The sequence below is a fragment of the Sus scrofa genome, unplaced genomic scaffold (assembly GCF_000003025.6).
Source record: "Sus scrofa isolate TJ Tabasco breed Duroc unplaced genomic scaffold, Sscrofa11.1 Contig1041, whole genome shotgun sequence".
Taxonomy (NCBI): domain Eukaryota; kingdom Metazoa; phylum Chordata; class Mammalia; order Artiodactyla; family Suidae; genus Sus; species Sus scrofa.
This window is the reverse complement of record NW_018084798.1, coordinates 1-15094: the sequence shown is the minus strand read 5'-3', so window position 1 is coordinate 15094 and position 15094 is coordinate 1. Positions and strand designations below refer to the sequence as shown.

At 36.1% G+C, this 15094-nt stretch overlaps 1 protein-coding gene across 1 annotated transcript; it reads left to right on the top strand.

The window, feature by feature from the left end:
• Positions 1 to 4517: 4517 nt before the first annotated feature.
• Positions 4518 to 5726, top strand: LOC100526152 (olfactory receptor 6C2-like). Its single transcript, XM_013984113.2, has one exon. The coding sequence runs from the start codon at positions 4671 to 4673 to the stop codon at positions 5604 to 5606; it is 936 nt and encodes a 311-aa protein (XP_013839567.2). The 5' UTR covers positions 4518 to 4670; the 3' UTR covers positions 5607 to 5726.
• Positions 5727 to 15094: the final 9368 nt, after the last annotated feature.

Below are 15094 nucleotides of genomic sequence, written 5' to 3'. Positions count from 1 at the left end.
AACCTTACTAGTGTAAATGCCTCTTACCCTATCCGGAAAAGCCATAATATCAACTATTTCAAAGCAAGAGGAGGATAAGTTGAACAATATTTTACTTTCAATCAAGAGAGAGCTAGAAAATATTTGCTAGCAAGTTCTAGGTTTGAAAATCTTCTCAGTGCATTGGAGAAGAAAAACCTCAGAGTTCTAGGCCCACCCACAGCACCGGTCAGGTAAGTGAAGTCATAAACTGAGAGCGGAGTAAATCCCACACAAACTTTTCCAAATACATCTTCATCAAATTAGCCTTTAAGACTCTTGCTAAAGAATCAGCTCAAGCTGTGATTAACTCTCAGAAGAGTGAATAGAGAGGCCTTTGCATTGACTTCCATCTTTAGAAATTTACTTGAGGATTTTCCCTGAGAAGCAGATTTGATGTCATCTACCAAAATCAGATGTAATTAATATTTGAGTTATTATATAAAGATCCACAGATCTTTCTGTGTTGTATTTTTTGAATGCTGATTTTTACAGTTTACGTAAAGATAGTGTGAATTTATATGCAGCGCAAAATTATCACACTCTCACTTGCCTTTTTATTTTTTTTATTTTATTTATTTCTTTTTAATTGTTATTTCCCCAATACAATTTTTTTTCTACTGTACAGGATGGTGACCCAGTTACACACACATGTATACATGCTATTTTCTCACATTATCACTTGCCTCTTTAAAGAGAACAAAAAAAGGGTATTACATTAAAATCACCCAATATGATGACTTATTTAATAACATTGAAAAATTAGTTTTTCTCAGACTTTTAAAAAATATGAATGTCTGAAAGATGCAAAATATTTTTTAACTTTGCTTTTTAAAAACTGTTATTATTAATGAATACAATAACTGAAGAATGTTTTGGTGTAAGGGCTACCTTAGGAAAGAACATGTTATCAGGTAAAGCTCTGGGTTTCACAGGGTTGAGGAGTAATGGATTAAGGAAGTTAGGAGACTGAAAAGAATAGTCTTGCCCTTAATTAAAGTATCTGTTGTAGTTATTTTGCCGTGCTCCTACAGTTCCTAGGAATGTCAACGTTCTTCAGAAAAGCACTGCCATCTCTCCTTTCCCACTGTAACCACTGGGGTTACAATGAACCTTTAGGTTTAACTCTAGTAACTGGTCATACAGTAAGAGATAATCCTGCCCGAATCTCTTAAGAAAGAGAATATTTTAAGGGAGCAAATGAGAGCCAATCATGTAACAAAGAGAACTGCCCTAGGGAATTGAAAACCAAATTGGGAGTTCCCGTCGTGGCGCAGTGGTTAACGAATCCGACTAGGAACCATGAGGTTGAGGGTTCAGTCCCTGCCCTTGCTCAGTGGGTTAACGATCCGGCGTTGCCGTGAGCTGTGGTGTAGGTTGCAGACGCGGCTCAGATCCCGCGTTGCTGTGGCTCTGGCGTAGGCCGGTGGCTACAGCTACAATTCAACCCCTAGCCTGGGAACCTCCATATGCCGCCGGGAGCGGCCCAAGAAATAGCAACAACAACAACAAAAAAGACAAAAGACAAAAAAAGAAAGAAAGAAAGAAAAGCAAATTGGCTTTCTATTCATTTATATGATACATTTATATATCTCTTTGAACTGCAGATACTAGTTCAAAACTAAAAAAAAAAATTTGAGTACGTTAGTAAAACATTAGTGTAAGAGCTGAGGAAGAACTCTACAACTATTAAGCTATATCGATAATCTGAAAGTTCTTAAATTCTGGTTATAAAATATTTTTTAAATGTGCATTGAATAAACATGAGTGGAAATTTGGGGGGAAAATCTTTATCTCCAGAAGACAAAGATGAAAGCCTTAAATGTAGACTGAACACATGCCTAGTCCATTGTATAAATTGTGTGAGTTAAGACCCAAAACCTATGTCAAATAAGTGTCGGTAATATTGAAAAAGGCATTCCCATTGTGGCTCAGAGGTAATGAGCCCAACTAGTATCCATGAGGATGTGGGTTCAATCCCTGGCCTCACTCAGTGGGTTAAGGATCCAGCATTGGCATGGTGTTGGTTGCAGGTGCAGCTCAGATCCCGCGTTGCTGTGGCTGTCATGTAGGCCAGCTACAGTTCAACCCTTAGCCTGGGAACTTCCACCTGCCACAGGTGTGGCCCTGAAAAGACAATCATCATCATCATCTCGGAAAAAAAGGCACATGATAACTCTGTAGTAATTTCAGTGTGGAGACAATTACCCAGCCACACAATGAGCTGAAGGAAAAAGTGATACAAAGTGTATAGATCATATCTTGTAAATGTATACAAAAGTTCTCAGTGAATATCTCCTTTTTTCACGTAATTTTTTTTCCAGGAATTATTGTGAAATCGTGCAATAATGTTAATATAAAGATGCCTTTTGTAGACATTTTATCAATTGAAAAAAACAAAAATACATAAAAATGTGTTGCAAATTTGCTTAAAATTGTGGTACAGTTTTGAAATAATAAGAATTTACCAGAAATAGAGATTTGAAGGTCTCTATAGGTGAAATATTGAAATAATAAGAATTTACTGAAAACAGAGATTTAAAGACAGGAGTTGCACAAATACAATACATTGAAATTAAATAAATTAAATTAAGTACATTTGTCTTATAGAGATGTAAAGATATTTCTAATATATTTTAAGATGAATAGCTTGGGAAAAAATATATATTCATATATGCAAAATTTTTAGCCTACAGTTCGAGTATCTTACTGAGAGATTCATCAAGAAAGCAAAACTAACCACCAAGAAGAATACAACTATTTATCTGCCTGACAGCTAAAACAAGGAAGAGATGCCAGTTAATACTTTGGCCAGCATGGAAGGTAATAACATAAGCAAAGAGGGTGGTAATTCAGGGGTATACATGACTTTATTAATTAGCAAAACTGCTATTTCAAGTGTAAAAAAAAAAACCTCCATATTAAATACAAGGACATATAAAATTTAAATAATTAAAATCAGTGACAAAGCAGTTTCAAGGTAAAATCCAGACAGGACAGAAGATAGGTTTGCATGTGCAGCAAATGAAGAAGATAAGCATGTATTTATACAACAATATATCTAACTACTGCCTATGAGTCTAGGATGGTGTTAGCCTTGGTACCTATGCCAGTGAAAAAGACAATGGCTCCTGATTTCAACAAACTTACTTTCTTAAAGGAAGTGACAAGATGGAAGTAACAATTATTTGTTATGGGAGCACAGATAAGGTCCAGCTAACATAGGCAATAGTTTGAGAACACTGTTTCACTGCTCAAAGTGAAAATCACAAACGAATAATTGTGGCCAGACAATTTGGGAGACTGGGAAGAAAAGATCAGAGTAGAAGGAGAGATCAAAGGGGAGATTTTTTTTCAGACATAATCATTATGAAGTGCTTACTTAGAATACCTATCACATGGTAAATCCCCAGTACAGGGAATTTTAATTATATTCTTTTAATCATAAGGAACATGGAATAGAAAGAAGATATGAGTTACACAGAGCAAAAGTCCCACTTTGGACTTTGTGGGTTTCAGGGCACATCACATAAATTATCAGTAGGAAACCAGAAAATAATAGATGACATTTATGAAGCACCTACCATGTATCAGATTTTATTATAAATGCATTACTTCTTCTAACCATTTTAACTGTATATGGTAGATATCATTATTTTCCTCATTTTATAGATTGAACAACTAAAGCCCTGAGAGGTCCGGACACTTGCCTAAGTTTACACCAACACAGGTTGGAAAGCCAGGTGTTGAATTATGACGATCTCTCTACAGAAGGTCTGCTCTTAATCTCCATGGTGCTCTTACAACTTAGACTTATGGAGAGAATTGAGACAGGTGCATGGAGAGTATATTTAGAATTAAATTTGATTTCAAACTTAGTGGTAACAAGTGTCAGAGTTAGTACTTAAGAGACTGGAAGCTTAAGAGGAATATGTGGGTTTTTTCCCAGATGTTCTTACTGAACCAAACATTTCTTCATAGGTAGCAAATAAATTGTGCTTTAAAATAATCTGAATTGTATACCCAGTGGACACTGAGTGTAAAATTCACTCTAGCAGGGAAACATAAGTAGAGTCAGAGGAGTCATTCGACAACATGGAAGCTGCTTGTTAAAACATGAGACAAAACAACATAAACACATGTTTGGGCTTAGAGGTAAAATGTAAAATACAAGTCACAGATCCACAAAGCCTATATAGAGCTGAGGTTAGTTGTTGCATATTTACATTTTATCATGATTAAATCTTCAAGGAAAGAAATGAAATGAATGATTATATTTAAACATTCACTTTCGAAATAGAGGAGAAATCTTAGCTATAAGAAGAAATCTTAAGTTTGTTGAATCACAATACATTGAGTGAAATCTTCTTACATAAGACATTTAAGTCTTGGATATAGATTAAAAATGTGAAAAAAGAGGAAGATGGGATGGTAGACAATTTTTTAATGCATTTAAAATCTATCACAAAAGGAAGGAAACAATAAATATTGGCCTCATCAATTTCTGCTTTATAAAAGAAACTGCATGTAAATTTAGTTTCTAGTCGTCATTCTTTATGGCTATCTAGCTTTAATACCAATTTATTCAAATAAAATATCAAAAGAAATATCTTTAAATTTTATAGGGAAGGAATAAAGTTCAGTAGTCTGTGATGAAAAACCACACAATCACAACCTTCATCCTGTTGGGACTGACCGATAACCCTCAGCTTCAGATTCCGATTTTTATGTTTCTGTTTCTCACTTACATGTTGAGTATAACTGGGAATCTGACCATCATATCCCTCACTTTAGTGGGCTCCCACCTTAAAACACCCATGTACTATTTCCTACAAAATTTTGCCTTATTAGAAATTTCATTTACAACTGCTTGTATCCCTAGATATTTGTACAACATAACAACAGGTGACAGGTCAATTACATACAATATTTGTGTTATTCAAGTGTTTTTTACTGATGTCTTTGGAGTAACCGAGTTTTTTCTCCTGGCCGCCATGTCCTATGACCGCTACGAGGCCATCTGCAAACCCCTGCATTACATGAGCATCATGAACAGCAGAGTCTGCAGGAGGCTTGTCCTCTGCTGTTGGATCTCTGGCTTGTTGATCATACTGCCACCACTGACTCTGTTCCTAGATTTGAAATTCTGTGACTCAAATGTCATTGATTATTTTTTCTGTGATGCATCTCCTATTTTGAAGATTTCATGCTCAGACACTTGGCTAATAGAGCAGCTGGTTATTGTCTGTGCTGTGCTGACCTTCATTCTGACCCTGGTGTGTGTTGTTCTGTCCTACCTTTACATCCTCAAAACTATCCTAAGATTCCCCTCTGCCCAGCAAAGGAAAAGAGCTTTTTCTACCTGTTCTTCTCACATGATTGTGGTTTCTATCACCTATGGAAGCTGCATTTTCATCTACATCAAGCCTTCAGCAAAGGAATCCGTGGCTATTAACAAGGCTGTGACATTGCTCATGACATCCATCGCCCCCATGTTGAACCCTTTCATCTACACTCTGAGAAACAGACAAGTGAGACGAGCCCTCAGTGATTCCTTCAAAAAACTTGCACTAATCGCCAAGAAGTAAGAGAATGTTCTTCAGAAATAAAACATCAAGCCAAACGTAAGCCATTATGCACCAAATCTGTCTCAAGCATTTATTGTACCCAGAATGAACATCCTCTACCACATGAGTTCACCTCCTTAATCCCCCTGCAAATAAACCTCTTGCAGGGTTAGATCCCAACCAAAAGATCTGATAGGGAGTTCCCATCTTGGCGCAGCAGAAACAAATCTGACTAAGAACCATGAGGTTGCAGCTTTGATCCCTGGCCCCGCTCAGAGGGTTAAGGATCCGGTGTTGCTGTGAGTTGTGGTGTAGGTCACAGACACGGCCAGATCTGGCGTTGCTGTGGCTCTGGTGAAGGCTGGCAGCAACAGCTCCAATTAGACCTCTAGCCTGGAAATCTCCATGTGCCACAGGTGTGGCCCTAAAAAGACAAAAGACAAAAAAAAAAAAAAAAGATCTGATAATAATTTTATACTAAAAATCACCCTGATTTTATTCTAATCTAGCAAACAGAATTGAAGTGAAGAAAAATTTTAAATGCAAAGCAAACAAGGATATAAAAGCTTATTATATTTTCTTAAACTTGCAAAAATGCTTGAAAGTGTTCTTCCACTCTTCCAATGTAAATGTTGCTAAAATTTTTAATTGATTAAATTGAAATTTATTGAGTGCTTTGTTCTTGGCAGGTCATGATCCAGACTTCTTTTCAATTGCTAATACCCCTGAACATATTTAGCTCACTAATAATCCTATATCACTAATTTAAAAAAAAAATTGGCAAGAAGAATGTGATTCTATTTAAAAAATAAAGAAAATTAAATAAGTACATATCCAAATAAATGTCATTTTAAATGACAGCAGAATTTGATATGTAAGATCCTGCAATTTATTCATAAATAAATGAAAACACACACACATATAAAGTGTTGAAATTTAAAAATTAAAAGATTCACAATTTGTACAAGATAAATAATATCAAATAATTTAAGGAGAAAATCTTTTCTAAATGGATATGAAATTATAAGTACAGTGTTAAAATGTTAATTGCAACTGAGAAATTAAAGAAGCTATTAAGATTGTCAAAATGTTCAATTTCTAAAATAAAATATGAATAATAAAACTCAAAACATAACCAAATTCAGCAATAAATTTTCATGTAAACAATTTTTTTTGATCGTGGAAAACAGAATTCCCATTGTGGCTCAGTGGAAATGAATCTGACTAGTAACCATGAGAATGCAAATTCGATTCCCAGCCTCACTTGGTGGGTTAAGTATCTGGCATTGCCATGAGCTGTGGTGTAGTTTGCAGATGCAGCTTGGATCCCACAGTGCTGTGGCTGTGGTGTAGGCTGGCAGCTGTAGCTCTGATTCAACCCCTAGCCTGGGAACTTCCATATGCCATGGGTGTAGCCCTAAAAAGACAAAAAAAAAAAAATCAAGAAAAACTAACCAGTATTATAAATGGAATTCTAAGATAATTGAAAAGGAAATCTGAATAAAAAGTTATAATTAAAGTAATGGGTAATTTCTTCATGAAATAAATGGCTTATGGATTAGAAGGCTGCAAAATGCCTATCAGTCTTTCTCAAAAGAGCTCATAAAACTGCTAAATAATTTATCATACTAAGTTCTCTCCAGTCTTTCTGGAATGCAGGCCTTATGGCCATCATTGGAATTTTCCTTGGTATCACCAGGATTTTACATTTGCTATTGCCTCTATTTAAAAAAAAAAAAAATCCCCTTCCCCTCATTCTTCCATTATACTTCTACTTTTCATTTAGGTCCCAATTTACATTTCTTCTTCCCAACTCCACCATCCCCCACTACCACCACACAAACTTACGAAACAAGGCTATGTCCAGCCTACTGTACTGACCTAAGCTTTCACTTTTACAGCACCAATTTCATTAAAAATTTTTATATTATGTATCTAAAATCTTTCATAAATACAAAAACTTTATATATGTCAGTGTATATAAAAGCAATAAATAAATTATACTGAATGCATTACCTTCAAATACATTAAATAAAAAAGTCTCACAATGCCTGAAAAAAAAGAATTATTTATTAAAGAAAAATGCCAATATCTTACATGAAAAAACAATTGTAAAAGAATCAAATGGGTGGGGTTCCAGATTAAGATCAAAGACTAGGAAGATCCTGTGCTCCCCTTCTCCCATGGACACATCAAAACTACAGCTACACATAGAATAATTACTCCTGAGAATGACCTTAAGAATAGCAGAACAGATTTTCTGCCACTAAAGGTATGAAGAAAAAGCCACATCAAGACAAGTGGGAGGAGCAGAAATTCAGTCCAGTCAGAATCCACACCCCTGGTGTGGTGACCCACAATTAGGAAGGATCTAACAATTGCTGAAGTTCTCACTAAGAAGAAAGGGGTCTGGAGCTCACCCTAATGAGTTATCCAGCTCTGAAGATGCATCAGTAAGATGAACTCCATAATATCTGGCTTTGAAAACCAGCAGGGCTTATGTTCAGGAGAGCCAGAGGGTGGTGAAAAACCAAGACTCTGCTCTCAAAGATCTGTTACACAAACTCACTCACTCAAAGTCCCAGTGCAGAGGTAGCAGCTTGAAAAGAACCTGAATCATATGAGGAGATTCATTGACAAAATTTGGGGCACCTGGAAGAGGGGCAGGGATCTGGTGGAAATATCTCCAGGATGGAAGTGCAGACAGGCACCATCATTTTATTCTCCACCTTGCTGGACCAACACTGGCGAGGGTCGTTTCTATTATTCTCCATCAATCTATCACCCAGTGCCCTTCCCTGGCAATATCTGAAGTACTGCCTCCCCCAGTCTCCCCTGGAAAGGGGTTCCAACTCTGTGCTATCCAGGTCGCCACCCTGACCAGTGCCAGTGCCCCTTTAAAGAGGTTCTGGCTTTGGAGGATCAGCCCTGTAAAACAAGGGTGTCTGCAAAAATCACAGCTCAGCCTCAAAGACAGCCAACCTGAGGTCTAACCCCACTCATCAGCATAGCCACAGAAATTGAACCCCACCACAATATGAGGGCATACACAGCCCCCATGAGGAATACCCCTGGAGCACTTGGATAGTGACCAGGAGGATTGTGTCACTGGGCATCACAGGCCATCTTCTACTTAATGTCACCCACTCAAGATGAGGAGATATAGCTGATATATCTAAATCATAGAAACAAACACAGATACTTAGGTAAAATAAAGAGACAAAGGACTACTTTCCAAATGAAGGAACAAGACAAAACTCCCAGGAATAAGACTAAAAATAAAATGAAAATATGTAATTTGCCAAATAAAGAGTTCAAAGTAATAGTCATGAAGATGGTCACTGAACTTGAGAGAAAAATGAACTTACTCATGAGAATCTCAACAAACGGAAAATATAAAAAAGGACTGACCAGAACTAAAGAATATAATAAAAGAAATTTTGAAAAATACACTAGAGGGAATCAATAGCAGATTAGAAGATACAGAAGAACAGATTAGTGATCCTGAAGACAGGGTAGTAGAACAACAAAAGGAAAAAAAAAACATTTTAAATAGGGATAGATTAAGGGATGTCTAGGACAACATCAAACTTACTAACATTCTCTTGTCAGGGAAATAGACGGATAAGAGAGAAAGGGACAGGAAAACTATCTGAAGAAATAACGGCTGAAAATTTCCCTAACCTTGCAAAGGAAACGGACATCCAAGTCCAGGAAGCACAGAGAACCACAAAGACACCCACACTGGGTCATTACAATTGAATTATACATTGTAACTAAAAGATCAAAAGTGAAAGATGGAGAATCTTAAAAGCAGCAAGGAAAAAATAACATTTACAATAGAACCCATATAAGACTACAAGCTGATTCTGCAACAGAAACTGCAGGGGCTAGGTGGGACTGGCACAATATATTCAAAGTACTGAACGGGAAAAACTTACAGCCAAGAATAACCTAGTAAAGTTATCATTCACAATTGAAGGAGAGATAGAATTCCCCAGAAAAGCAAAATCTAAAGGAATTTAATACCATTAATCAGCCTTACAAGAAATGCTAAAGGAACTTCTTTAAACAGAAAAGAAAAAGCCATAACTAGAAACAAGAAAATTAGTAGATTAAAAAAATCTCACTGGTAAAGGCAGAGTAATGGTAATAAACCACCTATAAAGCCAGTATGAATGTAAAAACACAAAAGTGGTAAGATAATTTATAACCAGAAAATTAGGTAAGTGAAACATGAAATGAAAAGATGTAAAATATGGTGTCAAAAAATTAATTGTGGGGGAGAGTAAAAATGTGGTGCTCTAAAATGTGCTCAAACTCAAGCGACCATCAACTTCAAATAGACAGCTATATAAATAAGTCGTTACATATGGACCTCGCAGTAACCACAAACCAAAAATACATATAACAAACAAAAAAATAAAGAGAAACTAATATAAACATAACACTAAGAAAAGTTGTCAAGTTACAAGAGAAGAGAACAAAAGAAGAAAAAGATCAGAGAACTAGAAAAATAACCGCAAAACAACAAAAATGCATTAAGTACATATTAACAATTACTTTAAATGAAAATGGAATAAATACTTCGATCAGAAGACACAGAGTGTTTGAATGGATGAAAAAACAACACATATATTCACAACTCACAAGAGACTGACTTCAGAGTTGTATCACATTGATTGATTTCCAGATATTGAAACTTTTCTTGCATCTATAGGATAAATCTCACTTGGTCATGATATATGATATTTTTAATATATTGTTGAATTTGGTTTGCTAGTATTATAACTGATTTTTATATATTAGCATATATTAATTTTTTATCCAGCAATTGAATTTGCTTATTAGTTCTAACAGGTTTCTAGGGGAGTATTTTGCATTTGCTGCAAATAAAATCAAGTAACATGCAGAGATGATTTACTTGTTTCTTTCCTATTAAATGTCTTTTCTTTCTTTCTCTTGTCTAATTGCTTTGACTAGGACATACCATATTATTTTGAATAGAAGTGACAAAAATAAATATCTTTGTCTTGTTTCTGATCTTAGAGAAAAACTTTCCATTTTTCACCACTGAGGATGATGTTAGCTTCGGGTTTCACATATATTGCCTTTATTATGTGAAGTACCTTTTTCTGCAGCCAGTTTGTTGACTAATTTTAATCATGAAGTAGATTGAATTTGTCAAAGGCAAAAATAGAAATAGGAATTAGGTGCATGACGGATGTGTTAGCTAATGCTAAGGTTGTAATCATTTTGCAATGTATAAACCTATCAAATCAACATGTGACTAACTTAGACTTACACAATTTTATATGCTAATTATATCTCAATAAAGCTGGAAAAAATAAAACCTGAAAAAGAGCAAAGCAACTCACTACCACCTCCTGCCACCCTCCTCTCCTCCCCTTGGACATCAAAATTTGTTCAGAAAAAGACAGATTAGAGAATTCTTCATTTTAATTTTCTAAATGTTGATGTTTCAAAGACAACTTCTCACTGATTTGGGGGGTTTTGTTTTGTTTTGTCTTTTTGCCTTTTTCTAGGGCCACACCAGCAGCATATGGAGGTTCCCAGGCTAAGGGTCTAATCGGACGGAGCTGTAGCCTCCGGCCTACACCAGAGCCACAGCAACTGGGGATCCGAGCCATGTCTGCCACCTACACCACAGCTCACGGCAACGCTGGATCTTTAACCACTGAGCAGGGCCAGGGATCGAACCTGCGACCTCACAGTTCCTATTCGGATTCATTAACCACTGAGCCAAGATGGGAACTCCTTCTCACTCTTTTTTATGGCTGAGTGATATTACATTGTACATGTATACCACATATTCTTTATTCATCTGTTGAGAGACGCTTTGGTGGCTTCTAGGTCTTGGCTATTGTAAATAATGCTGCTATGAACATTGGGGTACACGTATCTTTTCAAATTAATGTTTTCATTTTCTTCAAATAAATACCCAAAAGTGGAATTGCTAGATCATATAAGAGTTCCATTTTTAGTTTTTTGAGGAACCTCCATGCTGTTTTCCATAATGGATACACCAATTCACATTCCCAGCAACCCAGCAACAGTGTACTAGGGTTCCCTGTTCTCCATATCCTCACCAAGGTTTACTTGTGGTCTTTTGGATAACAGCTCTTCCTATAGGTGTGAGGTGATATCTCATTGTGGAAAGATCTGGATGATATGGTATTATCCTTAGTGAAATAAGTCAGAGAAAGACAATACTGTATATTATCACTTCTATGTGAAATCTATAAAATGGAACAGATGTATCAACAATACCTATGACACCTGTGAATATAACAAAAGAGAAACAGACTTACAGATATAGAAAGCAAACAAGTGGATATCAGTGGTGAGAGGGAAGGGGGGAGAGGCAGGATAGGGATAGGCAGCCCTTGCCATCCTGCCTTAAGGTACATTAGTGGGATTATGCTGCATTTCTTTTCCACTTCAGGGGGTTTCTATTTCTTTCAAATATGTCAAGTCCATGGTTGGAACATAATAGTTTTAACATTCTTGGGAGAAATACCACAAAGTTATTAATGACTGACTGTCCTTTCTTAAGCCATTGGAAGTGCCCTATACTCCTTTATACTCCTTGATACAATTCTCATATCATCACTTAGCCTTTATTTTCTTTCAGTAATGTTTCTTTTGGGTCTTAAGTACCAGTCTCCCTGGGTTGGGTCTTATATACTGAGGTAACTGATCCCCAAATTAATTAGCTCAGAGAAGGCCACAACTCATGATAAAATTACTAACTTTTCAAAAATCTCAACAAGGATTTTTCTGAAGGAAAAGTTCTGTCCAATGTGGCAAATTTAATGGAATTTTATGTCCTTAATCTGAAGTATTAATCACTGAAGAATACAATGAATGAGTTTTGTTTTGTTTTGTTTTTCGTCTTTTTGCCTTTTCTAGGGCTGCTCCGGCAGCACATGGAGGTTCCCAGGCAAGGGGTCCAATCGGAGCTGTAGCCACCGGCTTATGCCAGAGCCACAGCTAAGCAGGATCCAAGCCACGTCTGCAACCCACACCACAGCTCACAGCAATGCCGGATCCTTAACCCACTGAGCAAGGCCAGGGAACAAACCCACAACCCCATGGTTCCTAGTCAGATTCGTCAACCACCGCACCACGACAGGAACTCCCAATGAATGAGATCTTGACCCACACTTTGCTCTTGTTCACTGTCTTGCAGATTTTTAACAGCCGCAATTCTCTGTAGGTATACTGACCCTTCACATTCTATTACAAGATGCTATACAAGTCAGTTTTATTGCACATAATTCTTGCCTTCTGTTCACAAACCTCAAAGGAAAGTTTTCTTCAGTGTTGTTTTGCTTCTTTTCCCTTCTCAATGAATCCTTGAGTATGTAACTAAATAAGCAATAAAAGAAAGCTCCCCTTCTAGAATGTGAAATTAACTATGAAATATCTACCTACTTGGAGGATATGATAAGACTCCGTCAGGTAGCCCTGAATTTTTTTCTACTTCATTTCCAAATGTAAAGAATATAAGAATATATTGTACCAACAATACCTATGACACCATTTGGACATATTCACAGTTAACGCTAGATGATTTATCTTATGTGGGATAGAACCAAATAAAGTAGTTTCTACTGCCCAAGTCTAGGATGTCGGCCTAAGTTCAAATGTACATACAAGAGTGAGCGGGAGGTGAAAGTTTTACAGAAGCACAGAGTACACTCCACATTTTTGCCTTGAGTTGCAATTTAAAAGTCATTTTTCTTTCAATTTCTTGATGACATATTGTCTAGATTGAGTGCACTTGAAATTCATTGTTAGCATTTTTTTCTCTCCCTTTCATATCCTAGAAGAAAATACAGGAACTAAGGTAAGTGCTTTGGAGTTTGGATCTTTTATTTTTAATTGTAGATTAAGGTAATTTTGTGGAAATCAAAGGCAGATATTTATAAGTAGCTTGATTTTTTTCTTTCTGGCTTATTGTTTTACATCTTTTTGTATAAAAATATAAAATGCATAAAGGGTACCTATGCATGAAATACATCTAAATTTGTTCATTGCTTTTTCTGATTGATTGTTTAAATTTAATAGAGAATGGATAAGTTAAAAAAAAGAAGACTAATAAAATCTCTCAAAAGAGAAAACTTCACTCTATGGCCATAATTTTGTCACATTTTAGTTTTCAATTTCTTTTTGCCTGATTATAGCTAAAGAGATATTTTCCATTCATTAATAAATAAATAGAAATTATCAAGATGCTGATTACACAAGAATAGATGTGAGAAAGAATTCATTGTTTTCTTTTAGTAGCCAATTAACACAAAGCAGCTTTAGACACATATGATACCATTAATTATTCTAAATCATTTCTGACTCGATTCTGGAAATCACAGGGATATTCAGATAAACCCTCTGGACTAAGTCAAATTTTTTTAATCAAACTGGGAGAAAACTATTAAGGAAGCAATGTATAAATGTCCCAAGTAGGCATAAATTTTGACATGGGACCTGAGAAAAGGAAATAAACCAAAATGGTAAAAAAAATTTTAGGTACGTGAAAGATTTCAAAGGACAACTGAAGAAATTGGGGAAAAGGGTCCTCACCAGCAATTCACAATTTCATAGATAAAAATAGTTCTAAAAAACAAAGTGCATTTTTTTTAGCTTATTTGTGGTTTGGTTTTTTTCATGTTATAGAAATTATGTTAATGGTAAATTCCACGTGGAAAAAGTCAAACTCAAACACAATCTGACTAACAAAACATCTTGAAAAAGAAGGAGTTCCCGTCGTGGCTCAGAGGTTAACAAATCTGACTAGGAACCATGGGGTTGCAGGTTCGATCCCTGGCCTTGCTCGGTGGGTTAAGGATCTGGTGTTGCTGTGAGCTGTGGTGTAGGTCATAGACTCGGCTTGGATCCCTCATTGCTGTGGCTGTGGCCTAGGCCAGCGGCTGCAGCTCCAATTAGACTCCTAGCCTGGAACCTCCATATGCTGCGGGAGCAGCCCTAGAAAAGGAAAAAAAAAAAAAAAAAAAAGAAAGAAAGAAAAAGTCTTGATACATGTGTTACAAAAAATCAATTGACTTCTAAAACATGTTTGGGAATTGAAAACTGCTATTGAAAATGTAGTTGCAAGAGTTCGTATGTTTCCAAATGGATAGCAGGATTTCTCCTTTTTATTATATTTGTGCTCTAAAGTTTTTGTTTCTAAAAGCTGTCAATTATCACAATTGTATTCGTGAAAGTAAGACCTTGGTAAAGAGATACCTTCCTTAATTTTGCAGAGAATTTTAGCTTCATGTCAAGATTAGAAAAATTATCTATGAATTCTCTCAGATGCTGTGACTCTGTTTTACGAATTTTAGGTCCAGTTTGCAATTTCCTGATTTGGCACCCAGTTGAGACGGATTTTGAATTATGTTCTTATGTTGCCATTCCTGAAGCAGTAATATATCTTGTAGTGCAGGCTGCCGCCAGCACTTCTTAAAACAAATCTCTCTTTTCCC